The 20,387-nt window shown below is 38.9% G+C and overlaps 2 protein-coding genes across 3 annotated transcripts in view; one reads left to right on the plus strand and one right to left on the minus strand.

Moving 5' to 3' along the window:
- The window catches only part of IDE (insulin degrading enzyme), a 176,265-nt gene that overhangs the window by 117,457 nt on the left and 38,421 nt on the right, over nucleotides 1-20,387 (minus strand). The gene's annotated exons all lie outside the window — the stretch shown is intronic.
- Nucleotides 7,138-20,387, plus strand: part of KIF11 (kinesin family member 11) — a 43,476-nt gene continuing 30,226 nt past the window's right edge. Inside the window, exons 1-7 of one of the 2 annotated variants that reach the window (XM_015061895.3) lie at nucleotides 7,138-7,504; nucleotides 13,755-13,887; nucleotides 14,136-14,233; nucleotides 14,329-14,407; nucleotides 15,981-16,166; nucleotides 16,282-16,406; nucleotides 19,105-19,195. In XM_015061895.3, the coding sequence (XP_014917381.1) occupies nucleotides 7,428-7,504; nucleotides 13,755-13,887; nucleotides 14,136-14,233; nucleotides 14,329-14,407; nucleotides 15,981-16,166; nucleotides 16,282-16,406; nucleotides 19,105-19,195 (789 nt within the window). In that variant the 5' untranslated portion in view covers nucleotides 7,138-7,427. The remainder of the gene's footprint in view (nucleotides 7,505-13,754; nucleotides 13,888-14,135; nucleotides 14,234-14,328; nucleotides 14,408-15,980; nucleotides 16,167-16,281; nucleotides 16,407-19,104; nucleotides 19,196-20,387) is intronic. The other variant, XM_053207526.1, reaches the window with a different exon arrangement.

Here is a 20,387-nt window from a genome sequence, read left to right on the forward strand (position 1 = left end):
GCGCCCCTATAAAGATTTTATTTATTTAAATGTTTAATTTATTTTTGAGATAGAATGTGCACACGCAGTGGGGATGGGCAGAGAGAGGAAGGGGGACAGATGATCCAAAGAGGGCTCTGTGCTAACACTAGTGAGCCCGAGGTGGGGCTCGAACTCACAAACCGTGAGATCATGACCTGAGCCAAAGGCGGATGCTCAACCGGCTGAGCCACCCAGGGGCACCTGCATGTACTGCTGCTACCACACATGCACACCCTCCCAAAATTATCAATATTCCCCCACCATCAATTTATTACAATTGATGAACCTACATTGAACCTACATCATTATTACCCAAGTTGTTAGTTTACATTAGGGCTCACTCTTGGTAGTGTACATTCTATGGGTTTGGACAAATGTATAATGACATATATCCACCATTATACTATAGTACACAGTGTTTTCACTGCCCTAAAAATCCTCTGTGCTCTGCCCATTCATACCTCCTTCCCCCAACCCCTGGCAGCCACCGATCTTTTTTACTGTCTCCATAATTTTGCTTTTTCCAGAATATCATATAGTTAGTATCATATAGTATATAGCCTTTTCAGATCGGCTTCTTTCATTTAATAATATGCATTTCAGTTTCTTCCATGTCTTTTCACAGCCTAATTGTTCATTTATTGTTAGTGCTGATAAATATTCTATTGTTTGGAGGTACCACACATTGTTTATTCCTTCACCTGCTGAAGGATATAGTGGTAGCTTCCATAATTTTGGCAATTATGAAAAAAGCTGCTCAACATTGTGTGCAGGTTTTTGTGTGAACATAAAATTTCAACTCCTTTGGGTAAATACCAGGGAGCATAATTGCTGGATTGTATGGTAAGAATATCTTTAGTTTTGTAGGAAACAACCAAAGTGGTTGTATAATTTTACATTCCCACCAGCAATGAATGAAAGTTCCAATTGCTCCACATTCTTACTAGCATTTGGTGTTGTCGGTGTTTTGGATTTTGGTCATTCTAATAGGTGTGTAGGGTATCTCATTGTTGTTTCAATTTGCATTTACCTGATGACGTGATGTTGAACATCTTTTCACATGCTTATTTGCCATCTGTATATCTTCTTTCGTCGGGTCTCTGTTAAGGTCTTTGACCCATTTGTACCCCCACCCCAGATTTATTGAGGTATAATTGACAAATAAAATTACAATATATTGAAAGTGTATAATGGGGGGGGGCACCTGGCTGGCTCAGTCAGTGGAGCAGGTGACTCTTGATCTCAGGGTTGTGAGTTTAAGCCCCACATTGGGTGTAGATTACTTAAAAAGAAAATCTTTATAAAAAAGTGTGCAATGTGATGATTTGATATATGTATACATTGTGAAAGGAGTCCTATTGGTGTGGGCCCATTTTATAATCAGGTTGTTTTCTTATTTTTGAGTTTTAAATGTTCTTTGCATCTTTTGTATAATAGTCCAAAAATGTCTTTTGCTAATATTTTCTCCCAATCTGTGGCTTATCTTTTCATTATCTTAACAGTGTCTTTCACAGAGCAGATAATTTTAGTTTTAATGAAGTCCAGCTTACTGATTATTTCTTTCATTGATTGTGCCTTTGGTGTTGTACCTAAAAAGTCATCACCAAATCTAGAGTCATCTAGATTTTTTCCTGTGTAGCCTTCTAGGAGTTTTGTAGTTTTATGTTTTACCTTTACATCTACAGTCCATTTTGAGTTCATTTTTGTGAAGGGTTTGTGCCTATATTAATTTTTTTTTTTGCCAAAAGCACTGAAATGCATATTATTAAATGAAAGAAGCCAATCTGAAAAGGGTAGTATCTCCACATCAAGATTTTAGCAGTATTTTTGGAATGATTACTGATTATAGATCAAATTATAGATTGTAGAATAAATATTAATTGTGGAATGAATAATGATTAATCAGTAAAAGTTTTTCAAAGCTCAAAATTCAGTGATTTCTGAAGTGATTAATAAGTGCAATTAATGAATAACCACTATCTCCTACTCTAGTTTTGTTTTATGACTTCCCACAAGTATCTAAATCAATTATATAACCCTGACAATTATACAAATATTGGATGATTGTATTTCTGATGGATAAAAAGAGGATCTGCGATAAAACCACTGACAGCTAGACATGGCAGCATACAGGAAGAAAAATCTTCACTTTTGATAGAGAACAAAATATAGCTACATTTAGTCTTACTTGGGGTTTTTGCTTTAGTTTTTTTTTTTTAATGTTTATTTATTTTTGAGAGAGAGAGAGAAACAGAGTGTGAGCAAGGGAGGGGCAGAGAGAGGGAGACACAGAATCTGAAGCAGGCTCTAGGCTCTGAGCTGTCAGCACAGAGCCTGATGTGGGGCTCGAATCCACGAACCATGAGATCATGGTCTGAGCCGAAGTCGGATGCTTAACCAACTGAGCCACCCAGGTGCCCCTTGCTTTAGTTTTTTTAATCGCTAATGAAAGCTCTTTTTTAATCCACTAGAATATAAATAAATCCAGCATCTTTACCAGCACAGACTAAGACACTTAACAGCACAGCGTCAGAATAAATATTTTTATGACCTCTTTCCTGTAGTAGGTTGAATGACGCCCTAAAAGACATCGCTTCCTAATCCTTGTGAATGTTACCTTATACAGCAAAAAAGGACTTTGCAAATGTGATTAAGAATCTTGATGTGGGAAGACTATCCCTGATTACCCAGGTAAGCCCTAAATGTAATCACATGTATTCTTACAAGAGAGAGTAGGAAGGAGATTTGACACAGAAGAGAAAAAAGGCACTGAGGCAGAGATTGGAGTGATATGCCGTAAGCCAAGGAGCGCTAGCAGCCACCAGAAGCTGGAAGGCACAAGGAACCGATTCTCCTCTAGAACTTCCAGAGGAGCTGGCCTTGTAGACACTTGATTTTGACCCCGTGAATTTGACTTCAGACTTCTGGCCTCCAGAACTGTGAAAGAATGGACATTTGGGTTGTATCTATTTTTTGGCTATTATGAATAATACTGCGATTGAACGTTTGTGTACCAATTTTTATGTAGATATTTTTTTTATTTCTACGGAGTATATATGCCTAGGAGTAGAATTGCTGGGTCACGTGGTAAGTCTAGGAACTGCCAGACTGTTTTGTGGGTGATTTTAGACTTCTGGCCTCTAGAACTGTGAAAGAATAAATTTCTGTTGTTTTAAACCACCAAGTTTGCAGTGATTTATTATATCAGCCATAGGAAACCAATATACCCCCTGAAATAAATCTGAAATAAAAATGCTTAGATTCTGGGGGCCCCTGGGCAGCTCAGCCAGGTAAGTGTCCAACTTCAACTCAGGTTATGATCTCGTGGTTTGTAAGTTCAAGCCGTGCAAGGGGCTCTCTGCTGTTAGCATGCAGCCCACTTTTGAACCTCTGTCTCCCTCTCTCTCTGCCCCTCCCCTGCTCACTCGCTCTCTCTCTCAAAAATAAACATAAAAAAATACTTAGATTCTGGAATTCTACATATAACGTGCCTACACTCAAATGTCAGGGTAGAATAAAAACAAAGTTTCAAGCAATTTACTTCCTCTGCACTCTTTTTTAGGATGTGCTCCACTTAAATAATGAAGTAAACCAAGAAAAAGTACACAAATGAGATCCAGAAAACATATCCAACCCAAGAAATAGGCAAAGGCAATTCCTGGGATAAAAAAGGAGGAAACACTGGGATGGCAGCTGGACTGCAGGTCTAAGAGTAAGCAGTTCAATTAGAAACAACTTGAAACTGATAGATTTTTGATGTGTTGAGATGGGGGAAAACTTTACCAATAGGCTACTGAGTGCTGAAGGAAGAATTTGGAAAAGTACAAGGAAAAGTAAGCAAACAGAACCAGGCAGTTATTAACTTTAGGGCAGACAGAAAGAGAACATAATCTCACTAGACTGAAATGCTCAGCTATGAATAGGCATAACAACCTAAATATATTTTGATTTAACAAATATTATAATATTGAATAATATTATAATATGGAATATCGAATATTATAATATGGGGGAGAGAAAGCAGAGGGGATCCTAACATTTCATAACTAAATCCTTATCTTCCATAACAGGAAGTCAATAAATAAAGTCTGAAGTTGAGTAACCAAACGATAACATTAGATACAAATTCCTTACAAAAATGGAAATGTGTAAGTGCTAGGAAAAATAGCTAAAACAAATTGAAAGTGGTTGCTTCTGGAGTAGAGGTTTGGAGGGACAGGGGCAGGGAAATACCTTTTTGTTATAAGCCACTTATGACTACTTAATTCTCAAAACAATGTCTATGTTTTATTTTAAGACAAATAAAAATCAATGAACTTATATAAGAAGTACACACTTTTGAAAGGGAAATGCCAGACCAAACACATGGGCAGTGATGTTGCATTGGTAGAATCCAGGTTAACTATTATTAGAGTATTAAAAATAAGTTCTAATCATAGACAGACTTTCAAAAGAGAAGTACTGATTAGTCTGAGAGGTTTGGGCTCTATTGGGGCAGTGCAAAATAACATACCAGGAAGAGCCACCTGCCTGATGTAACTCTTACAAATGTCCATAAGACCCTGGCTGTCTCCATTAGACTTAGTCTTGAGGACAGGCACTATAATATGGCCTATCTTTTCACCGCCTGGACCAGAGTTAAGTACCCAAGAAGGGTGTGATGAAAGTGGATAAATGTGCACTGAGAACAAGAGATAGGTGGGGGACATAACAGTTAATAATCTGTGATTTGGAATCAGAAATAATTCCCAGTTCTTTCTCTGTTACTCATTAGCTGGATGAGTACAGACAATACACTTATTTGCCCTGAAAATAGTGAGAAATAATAGTCCCTACTTCAGAGAATTGTTCTGAGGATTAAATGAGATAATGCATACAAAACCTTTCATAGAATCTGACACATTGTAGCTCTAGATAAATGGAAGCTGTAACTATTACCAAATGGAGACCCTTGAATTTCTTGCATCAACCCAAATAACTGTTAATGTAAATATTTAGATATTTCCTGAGAAAAAAAGAAGAGATTAACTTTTTTTTTTTTGTCTACTATGTGCCAGGCACTTCATACATATATTATTTTAATCCTTAAAATAATAGTAATCATTGGGGCGCCTGGGTGGCTCAGTCGGTTGAGCATACAGCTTCAGCTCAGGTCATGATCTCATGGTTTGTGAGTTGGAGCCCCGCGTAGGACTATGTGCTGACAGCTCAGAGCCTGGAGCCTGCTTCAGGTTCTGGGTCTCCCTCTCTCTCTGCCCCTCTCTGTTCACACTTTCTCTGTCTGTCTTAAAAATAAACATTTAAAAATTAAAAAAAAAACAGTAGTCATTATTGTCTCCATTTTACAGATAAGGAAACCAAGGTTGAGAAAAGATTAAGTAATTTCCTTCCAGTACTTATTTATTTATTTTTTAACGTTTATTTAGTTTTGAGAGACAGAGAGTGCGAGTGAGGAAGGGGTAGAGAGACACAAACAGAATCCAAAGCAGGCTCCAGGCTCTGAGCTGTCAGCACAGAGCCGAATGTACGACTTGAAATCATGAACCGTGAGATTATGACCTGAGCTGAAGTAGGATGCTTAGTGGACTGAGCCACCCACGAGCCCCTACATATATGCATATACATATACACATATATACATATTATATACACACACACACACATATATATATATACATATAAACATTTATTTATTTTGAGATAGAGACAGCATGCAATGGCGGGGGGAGGGGGGGGCGTGGTCAGAGAGAGACAGAGGGAGAGATAGAATCCCAAGCAGGCTCTGCAGTGTCAGCGCAAAACCCCACGCGGGGCTTGATCTCACCAACTCCCTCAGAAGTAGGGAGACGTGTCAAAGGGCAGTGGTTCAGATTACAGATAAAAGAGACTTGGCCTGGATGGTGGCGGAGGTGATAAAACTAACAGAAGTCCACTGGACAAGGTAGAATATGAAGGAATCAAAGATCTGGTTAGTGCCATGGGTCCAGATGAGAAAGATTAGGGTGGCTTTAAGGAGCATAACGAGTTCTGTTTTCAGCAGGTCCATTTTGAGATGCTGAGCTATGCATAAAGGTGACCAGAGATCCGAGCTGTATATACAATTGTCTCCTTGGGGGAACGCAGGAGGTTAATAAGTGGAGGAACACAAAGGCGCCTGAGAGTTTTCCATCTGGCCCTTACTTAAAAAGCTAAAACGATACCCAGTTTCCTGTGGGCTAAGTGTGGCCCACAAGCGCAGCTCCTTAAGCCGACTATAGCACAGGCCCACGACAGTTTTTCCCGGGCCTGGATGCCACACCTGAAGCGGTCGAGTCTCCTCAAGCACCGCAAGGACGCTTGTAGGACGCCTACCGAAAGTCACAGGTTACCGATCGGGGGCGGGGCCCAGCGAGCGCGGCCTGCTGGGATTTGTAGGCTGACCGCGGCGGGCGCCTCCTTGAGCCGCTCGCGGACTGCGGCACCACGTAGAGGGAAGCGCGCCCTGAGCCTGCGTCAGTCCTTCCGGAAGGGTTGTCTGAAAGGGAGAGTACCGTACTGCCTTTTGCTTGGAATCACTTAACAATGACATTTCTCATCAGTTAAAGGATACATTCAGAGTTCTGAAAATGACACTTAACGCCCTTTTCATCGCCATTTGGTTACCCATGTAGCCTTATTTCTTAACACTTACTAATTATTCAAGGCTACTCTAGACGCTGCCTCCGAGAAAAGGGCTCGCATTTGACCTCTGCCCTGTGCTTCCACAGCACTGTCTTACCATCCGCTAATAATAATTATAATCGTGGCCAGCTTTCCTGATACTACATGTTCTAGTCTAAGGGATTTGCCCGCCCTAGTTCATTAATTCTCACACTACCTTCTAAGGTGGTCGCTATTGCTTCCATGAAGATTTGGAAATCTTGGTTTATAGAGACGTTATGTAACTTGGGCAAGGTCGCGTTGAAGGGTCACACTGTTCACTCGTGCGTCTCTCCCTCTGGACCACGAGTTCCAGAAGGGCGCGGACAGACCAGCTTTTTACTTTCCCGCGGGCCACGCCCCAAGGGCGGGGCTCTGGTGACGACACCCCGTCCCATGGTGCCTTGCGCGCCCGCGCTGCTATTGGTTCGGCGTCTCGGCTCCTTTTTCAAATTGAGGCGCCGAGTCGTTGCCTGGTTTCCTAGGCTTCGGGCGGAGACGACATCGCTGTTTCCGAGGCTCCCGCTAGTGCTAGTGCGGGACAGACGCCTCGGCGAGTCAGAGCTCCTGGTGGAGAGCGGGGACGCCGAGTTACTTGCGTGGGTTCCCCGGGCCACGCCAGTACCCGGCGGGGGAGGTGGGCATCTGGCCCGCGCCGGTCGCAGGACCCTCCCGCGCCCCCACGGCGCTCCAGTACGCGACCAGGTCTTGTCCCCGCGGTGATCGTCATGGCGTCCCAGCCGAATTCCTCCGCGAAGAAGAAAGAGGAAAAGGGGAAGAACATCCAGGTGGTGGTGAGATGCAGGTAGGGCGAACCCGGCAGGATTCGGAGTGCCGGGCTTTGCTGCTGGGCTCCCTTCTGTGCTGTCCCGAGAGTGGAATTTTGATTGTATTTTCTGGGCGGTGCAGACCTGCCTGTCTCATAGTTCCTCTAAATGCTGTTCCATAAAATGACACCAGATTGCTGTGAGGAGTAAATTAGTGTCTGTTTCAGAAGAAAGGATATTCGTATTGGAGGTTATAGTTTGATTTGCAATTCAGGAGAATTTGATCGCCGTTCTTCATGGAAAAGTATGTTGTTTTTAAAAAACTAATGACAGCAGAGATTTAGGTGTCACTTTTATATTCCACTTCTTGTAGTTTGTCAGTTTGGAAATAAGACTGTATACCTACTTTGCAGATGGTCCTGATGTTGAGATTACCGGCCTCTCCATCATCTCTCAAAACATAACCGATCACTTGTTCTCTATTTTTGATGCGATATTTTCTTCATCCCTACTAAATAAGGAAACACCACTGTATTTAAAATTTAAAGGTTGTTATAGAGTGAGTTTCTGTTTTTAAAAGGAGACAGCTTAAGCCAGTATAGCTTTCTGATTGTACTGCAGCTTGGTCTTCCCTAAACCAAAGAAGACAGTTTTTTCAGGGTGAGCGGGTGGAGGTGTTCAACTCTCCCCAGATTGATTTCCAAATAACTTCCCAATTTTGAAATTAGCCAGTAGAGAGAGAACATGCTTGTTATATAAACTGTTGCTTAGAGATTGATTTATTCAGCTTTTTAGAAGCCGTCCACAGTTTACTGTTGTATGTGTGTGTTTTGTGTGTCTGTTTTTGTTGCTGTTTTTAAAATTCTACCGTCAGCAACTTTTCTGTAAATCCAAAAGTATTCTAAATCTTTTTTTTAAGGTGATTTTCTAAATGTATGCAACAAACTTTCTTAAGTTATTGCCTTCTCAGCTTTGGTGACTTGAATTGTAGAAGTCAACCGTAATAGCTGGCTTTCTAAACTAGGTGTCAGAGAGGAAATTCGGTGGTAACCTTAAGTCCGGCCAATTACCAGCTGTACTTGAGAGCTTCTCTTTAATAGTTACTTGTTTTGAAGATTTGAAAAAAAAAATTAACAGCCCATAATAGAAACGCAAGTTTTTAGATTATGTTGATCGTTTATTAAGGCCCGACAGTAATGCTTTCTCTGCGTGGCTTTATTTTCTTTAATTTTCTTTTTTATTGTTAGTTACAAAATATGTCAGACCTATAAAAGTTATGGAGAATAAAGTAACATCTGTGTATCCATCACCCATATTAGAAACAGACCAATCATTACAGTTTGAGCCCCATTGTTTCCCTTTCCAGCCCCCTTCCTCAGTCCCAAGAATTAAACATTATTTATTATCCCATTCATTTCAAGTCTTACCAAAAAGAGGTTTCTTTTACTTTGTCACTAATGAAAAGTGCTTTGGTTGTGACTATTTACAATAATTTTTGTATGAGGATGTTTTTCTTTTCATGCTTTCTTTTTCAAATATCTTTCCTAGTGCAGATATGTCCTTAAGCTTTAGTAAACAATTTACGAGGCCCTTGTCGTTGTTAAACCTTTTCTGTAAAGGGCTCAGATAGTGAATATTTTAGGCTTTGCAAACCACATGTAGTCTCTGGTCACATATTCTTCCCTGATTTTTTGTTTTGTTTTGTTTTCCAGTTTTACATTTTTAATTGGCACAGTTTATTGTAACCTAAGAGGTCAGCGAGATTTCAAGAGGTGGCTTATTACTTTATTACAATGAATATAACCTTTTATGATCTTTACTTGCTTTTTAAAAATTTTTTAATGTTTATTTTTGAGAGAGGGCTCACACGTGCATGTGCTCTTGTGTAAGGGGGGAGGGGTAGAGAGAGGGGACAGAGGATCCCAAGCAGGCTCTGTGCTGACAGCAGAGAGCCCAATGTGGGGGCTTGAACTAACCTGAGCCAAATGAATTCAGACACTTAACCCACTGAGCCACCCAGGCTCCCCAGTGATGTTCTTTACTTGTATTATAACTTCAGGAAGAAAATTTTTTAGTCTACCTATACACAGCTCAAGAGAAAACTATAATTTCTGGAGTTGAGGAACTGATGGTTCATATATAGAGAAATTTTAATAAGGAAATAGGCTTTGATATATGTATACACAAAGACACACAACACACATGCAAAACATTCTTTCCCCTTGTATAAGTGTACAGGTTAGCATAAATTCTATTAAGAACATAATAGAGGGGCCCTGGGTGGCTCAATCAGTTAAGCGTCTGACTCGATTTTGGCTGAGGTCATGATCTCACAGTCGTGGGATTGAGCCTCCAAGGTGGGCTCTGCACTGACAGCGAGGAGCCTGCTTGGCATCCTCTCTCTCCCCATCTCTCTCTGCCTCTCCCCCGGCTCACACTCTCGTCTCTCTCAAAATAAACTTAAAAAAAAAAAAAAGACTGTCATATAAAGGTTTTACGGTTTAAGTCAGTCTTGCATTTTGATCTAGACAAGTGCTTTAGTAATTTAGATCTGAACCCATATGAATCATTCATATATATAAAAGTATATAAACATGTTTTTTTTTAAAGTTTATTTATCTTGAGAGAGAGAGAGTGAGAGCATGCACAAGCAGGGGAGGGGCAGAGAGAGAGGGAGAAAGAGAGAATCCCAAGCAGGCTCCACCCTATCAGTGTGGAGCCCGACATGGGACTCATCCCACAAACCGTGAGATCATGACCTAAGTCAAAATCAAAAGTCACATACTCAACCAACTGAGCCACCCAGGTGCCCCCCACCTCTACATTTTTAAAATAACATCTATCCACCAAGCTCTACCTCAGGGACTTGGCAATTTCACTCTGCCTAGAAAGCTTTCCCGTCAAAATAGCTGTAAGACTCCCTCACTTTCTAGATTCTGCTTAAGTATCATTAAATATCAGAGAAGCCTTCCCTGACCATCCGAAAATAGTAATAGCAACTGCCTATTTCCCCCCATCATCACTTCCAATCCCATTTAGTCTGGTTTATTTATTTTCATTTCTAATTTATCAGTATCTAAATTATCTATGTATAACACTAAGATAAAAGCTCCCTGAGAATAAGAACTTGAGTGTTTTGGGCTTTTTTGAAACTTGGTTTTGTTCACTTCTCTATCCTCAGTTTTATCATATAGTAAGTAGTTGATAAATATTTATGGAATGAACGAATAAATGTAATATAACTGTAGTGAGGCCAACAAATCGATGGGTTTGTTAGCATCACCAGCAGGAACCTAGCAATTTCTAGTTAGAGAGGTTTGGTTAGGAATATGGTGGCTTGGCAGTACTATTTATCATAGTACAAATAGTCCCTCAAGCTGCTCGGAGTTTTGATAACTTTTAGGAATGTGTGATATGTGTGAATATCTACTGCTCAGTTGTGACATCTCAATGGTATTCATTTGGTTAACTTAATTACACATCCAGGCAAATAAATTAGTTGAGAGATGCTAGGAATGGTAGACATTGAAAGAGCTTTAACCACATGAGAGCAATTCATTCTAGTTGATACTCTTGGCCTACCAGAAAGTTGGTTTTGACCAAGTTTTGTTGAACTGTTAATAATCCTGCATGCCATGGGTTATGTGCATTGTGTAGGTTTCATTACATTTGACAGTTGATAGCATCACTATATATTATCTGGGAGTTGCTGAGTTAAATTTCCCAGGATCACAAATTTGATCTTATGACCATCAAAAAATGCTAGGGATGGGGCATGCCAAAGGGTGTTGAGATACCCTTTTTAAAATAAATAGCAACATAGTTTGTCTAGTGATGAAGGGAAAGATAATTTCCTATTTGGCATTTCCTTTCATAATATGTGATACTAAATGGGAAAAATGAACTCAGGTTAAGAGTACATCTCTTTGGTCCAGATGTGTGTTAAGTATATAAATATCTGATGGATGCCTCTGTATGTATTATGGTTCTTTTCAGCTCTTCCATTATTCCCCTTAGGGTGACATTTATTAAGCTGTGTAGTTTAACAGATATTAGAATGCCGGCTATGTACCAAGCATTGTGGTAGCCACTGGGAAATGGTAAACTAAACAGGATTTATTTTCCTGTGCAGTGAGTTTGGTACTATTACTCAGCCCCATTTTTCAAATGGGAAATTTGTATACACTGTATACAAATCAAGATCAAGAATCCTTACTCTAAATGAATAAAGAAGATGTGGTATATATATATATATATATATATATATATATATACACACACACACACATACATACATACATACATACATACAGTGGAGTATTACTCAGCAATCAAAAAGAATGAAATCTTGCCATTTGCAAGTACATGGATGGAACTAGAGGGTATTATACTAAGTGAAATTAGTCAGAGAAAGGCAAATATATGACGTCACTCATATGAGGACTTTAAGACACAGAACAGGTGACCATAAGGGAAGGGAAGCAAAAATAATATAAAAAGAGGGAGGGGGACAGGGGCACCTGGGTAGCTCCGTCGGTTGAGCATCCCACTTTGGCTCAGGTCATGATCTTGCGGTCCGTGAGTTCGAGCCCAGCATCGGGCTCTGTGCTGACAACTCAAAGCCTGGAGCCTGCTTCAGATTCTGTCTCCCTCTCTCTGCCCCTCCCCCACTCATGCACGCGTGTGCGCGCGCTCTCTGTCTCTCTCTGTCAAAATAAATAAGCTTTAAAAAAAAAACGGGACAAAACATAAGAGACTCTTAAATATGGAGAACAAACAGAGGGTTACTGGAGGGGTTGTGGGACGGGGGATGGGCTCAATGCGTAAAGGGCATTAAGGAATCTACACCTGAAATCATTGTTGCGCTACATGCTAACTAATTTGGATTTAAATTAAAAAAAAATAATAATAATGTAAAAAAAAAAAAAAAAAGAATCCTTACTCTATTGAAAGCCCAAGGAGGAATTTCACTTACGTTTCTTCCTCTGGGCGTCTTTCCTATCACTTATGTATGATTCCCCTACCCCTCCCTGTCCCAATCAAGACACTAAATTTTTGCTTTGTGTTCTGACAGCACCCTTTACATATTCTTTCTAAACATTACCTCTTTTATAACCATTTGTTTTGTTACTATTCCCCCCTTGACCTCACAGTGTTGTGAGGACAAACTGAGTTAACACATGTGAAGCATTTAGAATAGTGAGTACCAAGGCAACTGGGTGGCTCTGTTGGTTAAGCATCTGACTTAAGCATCTCTGCCCCTCCCCTGCTCATGCTCTCTCTCTCTCTCTCTCTCTCTCAAAAATAAACATTAAAAAAAGACAGAATAGTGAGTACCTGGCACATAGTAACTACTCAATGTATTAGTCATTATATTTTTAAAAAATTTTAATGTTTTTTATCATTGAGAGACAGAGAGAGACAGATCGTGAGCAGGGGAGGGGCAGAGAGAGAGGGAGGCACAGAATCTGAAGCAGGCTCCAGGCTTTGAGCTGTCAACACAGAGCCCAATGTGGGGCTCAAACTTATATACCCCGAGATCATGACCTGAGCCGAAGTCGGATGCTTAACTGACTGAGCCACCCAGGCGCCCCAGTCATTATTTTTATCTACTTTTTATCTTATGCCAGTTGTTCACTCTCAGGTTAGTATTTCAAACACAAATGTGGTTAGTAATTTGAACACAAATCTCTCTACTACATTATAACCTAACTTTCTCAGATTCTAAGAATAGTAGAAATACAATTCTAAAAAATAAGTTTGGCATTTTTTACAAGTTAATTCTGTTAGCATCTACTCCAAAAACTGTCAGGATTATAATGTTTTACATAACTTTGAAAATTAAAAAAAACGATTTTTTATTTCTGGGGGTTAAGACTTAAAATTCTGCCGTCTGCTTTAGCAGTATCATTCAGTAGTATCCCATGTAATCCCTGTTACCAACAGTGTTGTCAGAAAACTTCAATTTGGGGGCGCCTGGGTGGCTCAGTCAGTTAGGCGGCCGACTTCAGCTCAGGTCATGATCTCGCGGTCCGTGAGTTCAAGCCCCGCGTCGGGCTCTGTGCTGACAGCTCAGAGCCTGGAGCCTGTTTCAGATTCTGTGTCTCCCTCTCTCTGACCCTCCCCTGTTCATGCTCTGTCTCTCCCTGTCTCAAAAATAAATAAAACGTTAAAAAAAAAAAAAACAAAAAACTTCACTTTGTTGTTGTCTAAGGTATTAATGACAATGTCATTTGTAACCTGAAAACTAAGAGTTTTTTCAGTAACTTTATATATTTCTTTTTATAGACCATTTAATTTGGCAGAGCGGAAAGCTAGCGCCCATTCTGTAGTGGAATGTGATCACGTACGAAAAGAAGTTAGTGTACGAACTGGAGGATTGGCCGACAAGAGCTCAAGGAAAACATATACTTTTGATATGGTACCTACTTCTTTAAATGCTGTAACTCCTGTATTTACAATGTAAAATTATCTTCGTATACTATTTCCTCTAGGTTCTAGTGTCAATTTCAAGTTTCAGTTACTCTTTGAGCTGTCAAATGGTTTCTAGTGGGCTGAATGAGTTAATCTATTAAAAACAAAATTCTTAAAGTGAGTAATTTTGACATATTTTTTTCCCTGAAGATTGCTCTGATTTTTTTTTTTTTTTTTTTTTTTTTTTGGGGATAGGTTTTTGGAGCGTCTACTAAACAAATTGATGTTTACCGAAGTGTTGTTTGTCCAATTCTGGATGAAGTTATTATGGGTTACAATTGCACTATTTTTGCGTGAGTGAAACACTATTTTTCAAATTGATGAAAAAGTTTAGATGCATGTATTTGTTTTTTGTGTTTTTTTTTAACACTTTTAAAAATTTTGACAGATACGGCCAAACTGGCACTGGAAAAACCTTTACAATGGAAGGTGAGAGGTCACCTAATGAAGAGTACACTTGGGAGGAGGTATTTACTGTTTATACCAGGTTTCTATCTCTAAAATGGCTGAAATATAACTTAATATAACATGAGTGAAGACCTCTTTCTTGAAATAGAGAAGATCAGCGTACCATGTCAAACATGAATGTAGGATAAACTATATGGTATGGTTCTTGTTTAAGAAACATAGTCTCATTGGGAGAGAAAGAATCAATACATATGGCACAGTTAAGTGACAAGACAGAATAGTTGGAGCAGAATATTGTGGAGGGGTGCCTGGGTGGCTCAGTTGGTTGAGCATCCAACTTCAGCTTAGGTCATCATCTCACAGCTTGTGAGTTCAAGCCCTGCATCAGGCTTTGTGCTGACTGCTCAAAGCCTGGATCCTGCTTTGGATTCTGTGACTCCCTCTCTCTCTGCCCTTCCCCTGCTCGTGTTGTGTCTCTCTCTCAAAACTAAATAAACATTAAAGAAAAAATTTTTTTAAATAAAGAATATTGTGGAAAAGCGGCATGTGAGTAGGGCTTGCAAGGGAAGACTTTGCAGTGTGGGAATGAGTCTCATCAAAATAGCATAGCAAGGGGCAGCATGGTACTTTAACAATGATGACCTTGAGTGTTCAAGAAATTAAGATCACTGTATTCTTGGATACTGTAAAAAGCACATAGTACATTTCACAAAGATATCCATCAAGTGTGTTTAAGTGAGGTTTTTTTTAATGTTTACTTATTTTTGAGAGAGAGCGAGAGAGCAGGGGAGGGGCAGAGGGAGAGAGGGACAGAGGATCCAAAGCAGGCTCCATGCTGACAGCAGAGGACCCAACATGGGCCTTGAACTCACAAACCGTGAGATCATGACCTAAGCTGAAGTTGGACGCTTAACCGACTAAACCACCCAGGCGCCCTTGTTTAAGTGCGTTTAATGACTAAGTTAAGTTTCCAAATTATTAACATTTAGGTTGATCCTTTTTTCTAGTGGTTACACCATTGAGGCATTAACTTGGAGCATGGATAATGAAGTTATGGAATTGTAACCATAGGAAATAAGGAATAGGCTTAAAGTACAGTTTCAAAATTTAGAGATTCATAACAGTTTTATAAAAGATGCTTAAATATTTTAAAAACGTGTTTATGTTAGAGTTAGGGAATATACTGTTACACGGGCCACTTTTCTGTTAAGATGGTAGTATTATGTTCTCATGAGAAAAGTTAGAATTACTAAACTTGGTTTTATAAGTAGCTTAGTTTGGTTGGTTTCTATGGCATGAACTGGCTGATAGGTAGGACAGATTTGTGGAAGGTATGAAGAAGAATAGTTACTGTTGAATAAATTCTTATAAATGACTTTGTTTCTCTAATACTCAGTTCGTTTCTTTTTTAAACTTGTTTTAGTGGAATTTAGATTATACAACTAATGAACAATTTACAATAAAATTTGATGAAAGGGATTGACATAAAAAATATAAATAAATAAACTGGTTTTAGCATATTTGTGTTTAAATATATCATGAAGGAGGCCCTTACCATATGTGTTTTAACCGCCATAGTAAATGGATGGCATTCTTCCCTTATTTTAATCCTTATTAATATTATGGTTTCAGGATCCCTTGGCTGGTATAATTCCACGTACTCTGCATCAAATTTTTGAGAAACTTACTGATAATGGTACTGAATTTTCAGTCAAAGTGTCTCTGTTGGAAATCTATAATGAAGAACTTTTTGATCTCCTTAATCCATCTTCTGATGTGTCTGAGAGACTACAGATGTTTGATGATCCCCGTAACAAGGTAACTCAGTCTTTGAGAATGGAATGTATCCAGATTTTAATGTGTGATGCTTTGAGAAGCCAGCATATATATATATTTTACTAATCTGATGGATGCTCTTTTCATTTTTGGTCAGAGGGGGGTGATAATCAAAGGTTTAGAAGAAATTACAGTGCACAACAAGGATGAAGTCTATCAAATTTTGGAGAAGGGGGCAGCAAAAAGGACAACTGCAGCAACTTTGATGAATGCATACTCTAGGTAAGAAGACCATTGTCTTCCCCCCAGTGCTCCGTTTTCTTTTTCATGGGGGAAGTCAAATTGGGGTCAGTCATGGTATGTGAGTCACACAGCTAGATTATATGCTAGATTTCATGCTTTAGTAATTGACTTGAGATTTATAGGGGAACACCAATATTGGAAGAATGTTGAAAGGAGAACAAAGAGAAGTAGATATGAGAGCAGAAGTTTTAAACTTTTTAGATTATTTTTTCTCGAATGAAATCATACATGGGAGCCTTGATTAACTGCTGATAACATGGCTCCTGTAGTTGATGTGGGGGTGGGATGCTTAGAGGCTTACCTCCTTAGCCTCATAAAGGTTTTCCCTGAGCACTTTTCTGGGGCCCCAATGGATACCTAGAACAAAGTTTGAAAGCACCTGCTTTTTTTGTTGTTTGTTTGTTTGTTTGTGATTTTTAAATGTTTCTTTATTCTTGAGAGAGAGAGAAAGAGCATGAGCCAGGGGAGGGGCAGAGAGAGAGGGAGACACAGAGTCTGAAGCAGGCTCCAGGCTCTGAGCTGTCAGAACAGAGCCTGACGTGGGGCTTGAACTCACAAACCATGAGCTCATGACCTGAGTTGAAGTTGGATGCTTACCTGGCTGAGCCACCCAAGTGCCCCATGAAAGCACTTGGTTTAAATAAGGATTAGAAGAAAGATAATTTCATTTAATTTTCCCCCAGCTTTATTGCAGTATGATTGATAAAAATTATATATATTTAGATTGTGCAACATGATTTAAACTTTTTTCAGATGACTTCATTTTAATGTAGGAATATATGGTCACTAACGCTGGCTTTCTGGGGGTACAAAGGGGCATATTGATAGCACCCCTTATAGGATAAATCCCAAATTCTAGAAAAGCAGTTTACTGAGTCAGGTGATTTCTTTTTCTGCTGGTCTTTGAAGGAAGCATCAGAGTGTAATTACAGGAGCTATGGATTGGGAGTTAGATATTTGTGTTTAGGTCTAGTTCTGCAGTTAACCAAACATGTGACTTCAGGTAAATAAGTGAACTTATCTGACTATCACTTTCCCTGACCTACAAAATGATTATTAGAACTAGATCTCAGGGCACTTGGCTGGCTTAGTCAGGAGAATGTGCTGTGCTTGATCTTAGAGTCATGAGTTCGAGTCCCACACTGGGTATAAAGATTACTTAAATAAATAAAACTTAAAAAAAAAACAAAACTAGATCTCTTATTTCTTTGCTCCCCTTGTAATTAGAAATTTCTACAACTCTTACAAAAATGTATGTATTAGGGGTGCCTGGGTGGAGCAGTTGGTTGAGTTTTTGTCTTTGGCTCAGGTCACGATCTCATGGTTCGAGTTTCAGCCCTCCTCGCACATGCACTGTCTCTCAAGAAAAAAAGAAAAAAAAATGTTTAAGTAATCTCTATACCACACATGGGGCTCGAACTTATAGCCCCAAGATCAAGAGTCACATGCTCTACTGACTGAGCCAGCCAGGTGTCCCTGATTTTATAATTTTAATTAAGTTTTCCTATAACAACTTTCCATTTAAAAAAATTATATAGAATTTGGAGGAATGAGTTTAAGACTAGGTAATATTTCTTTTCTCTAAATACCTTTCTTTGAAATAAATTCCTATTTTTCATAAATTTGTGTAATTTAGGACTCCTTTTATGTATGTAGACTGGAGTAAAAATCTCTTTATGAATGTATGTGGTAAAGTGAAGGAAAACAATTCGGTTTTCTAGAATCAGAGTTGACTTCTATGCTTAATTGCATCAATTCCATACTCTTGGATTAGGAATGGGTAAATAATAGTAGAAAAATGTGAAATGTATACTGTAATTCAGATCTATAGTTTGCTTATATTTTTCCATGTCCTTCCCCCTTTCTGTAATTTTAAATAATAAAATATGATACTTAAAAATTTTCCAAGTAGCATGCAAAGTACAAATAAGAAAATTGAAAATTACCATATTCCCTACCACCCATCAGTGACATAAACAAACATAATGATGTTCACCAAGTGGCGTTGATACAAGAAGGAAAGATGTCTAGGTTGTCTATATAACTTTTGTATCCTTCAGATATAAGCTGAATGTGAGTACATAGCATAAGATAGACATTGGAACAGTTTATGGTCTACTGATGATTATCTTCTAGTATTTTGGTAATCACTGCTATTTACCATTTCTGCTTCTCAAGAGAGGGTGTTAACTATTTCTGATGGCAGTCTCAAAGCAGAGCAATGTATTTTTACAACAGGCAAGTAATTTAAAGCAAGTAATCTATGGCTTGTGTGGTGGTGTTTGAATTTATGGTAATGACATATTTCAAGACGTTCTTATAAATAGGAAGATTAATTGCAAGCCTTTTCCTCTGACGTCCCAGGCAAATATCTCAATCCTACTCCATATCCAGCTTTTAGAGGTCTGAGGATTCTAGTTCCCGAGTCTATTAGGGTGTTTACAGGTAGTCTCTTATTGGCGTCTCCTCTGCAGACAGCAGGTACAAGAAGGCAAAAACCGAAGCATTGTTTTATCTCCCTCCCCTCCATCTTCCAAAACCTTATTAGTGTCTCCTGTCTGATACTATCTTTCTCTATCTTGTGGATTTTGGTCTTTCTTTGCTGTTTTCAGTATTTTATAGAAAGCAAATAATATTTTACATTATAATGATTGGGCAACCTGATCTTGTTTTCTAGTCGTTCCCACTCAGTTTTCTCTGTTACGATACATATGAAAGAAACTACAATTGATGGAGAGGAGCTTGTTAAAATTGGAAAGTTGAACTTGGTAAGCATCTACCTTAATACCACTGCTGTTTCTTTCTTTTCTTTTTTTTCTCCAGCTTTGTTGAGGAATAATTGACAAATAAGATTATATATTTAAGTATACAATGTGATGATTTTATATATGTATGCTTTGTGAAATGATTACCATAATCAGGTTATCATATCCTTCACCTCACATACTTTTTTTTTTTTTTTTTTTGGTGGTGAGAATGCTTAGGTCTACTCTCAGTAAATTTCAGTATAGTATTATTATTATATTTAAATTGTATTTTAATGTTTATTTATTTTTGAGAGAGAGGGAGTGCAAGTGGGGGAGGGCAGAGAGAGAGGGAGACACAGAATCCAAAGCAGGCTCCAGGCTCTGAGCTGTCTGCACAGAGCCTAATGTGGGGCTCGAACTCAAGAACTGGGAGATCATGACGTTAGCCAAAGTCGGATGCCTAACTGACTGAGCCACCCAGGTGCCCCAGTATAGTGTTATTAACTGTAGTCATCGTAGTGTACATCATATCCCCAGAACTTGAATTCATCTTATGACTTAAGGCTTGTACCCTTTGACCAGCATCTCCTTCTCCCCCACTTTCTTGCTCTGGTAACCATCATTCTACTCTCTGTTTCAGTGAACTTTCTTTTTTTTCTCCCGGATTCTACATATAAATACGATCATGCAGTCTTTGTCCTTCCCTGGCTTATTTCACTTTGTATTATGTTCTCTAGGTTAATCCATGTTGTTGCACATGTTGCACATGTTGTTGCACAGTCTTTCTCATGACTGAATAATATATTCCATTGTGTGTGTGTATATATATGTACACCATATCTTCTCTATTCATTCATCAATGGACGCTGATTATTTTCATATCTTGACTATTGTGAATAATGCATTGAACATGGGAGTGCAGATATCTCTTTGAGATACTGATTTCATTTCCTTTGGATAATATACATAGTAATGGCATTGCTGGATCATATGGTATTTTTTTTCAACTGTTTCATTTTTGACTACCTCATAGAGCAGCTTGAAATTTTATATTTCTAGATAATATATTTGTAGTCACTAGGTTATTAGTTTTGTAGTGGGTTGTTAATTATAGAAAAAATATTTTGTTGGCTATTTAATATATATAAGAATGAAAGTCTTTGTGTCCAAAGTCAGTTCCAGTGGAACTGACAACTTACTTTTATTTTTGAAA

Source organism: Acinonyx jubatus, chromosome D2 (assembly GCF_027475565.1).
Source record: "Acinonyx jubatus isolate Ajub_Pintada_27869175 chromosome D2, VMU_Ajub_asm_v1.0, whole genome shotgun sequence".
Classification (NCBI taxonomy): Eukaryota; Metazoa; Chordata; class Mammalia; order Carnivora; family Felidae; genus Acinonyx; species Acinonyx jubatus.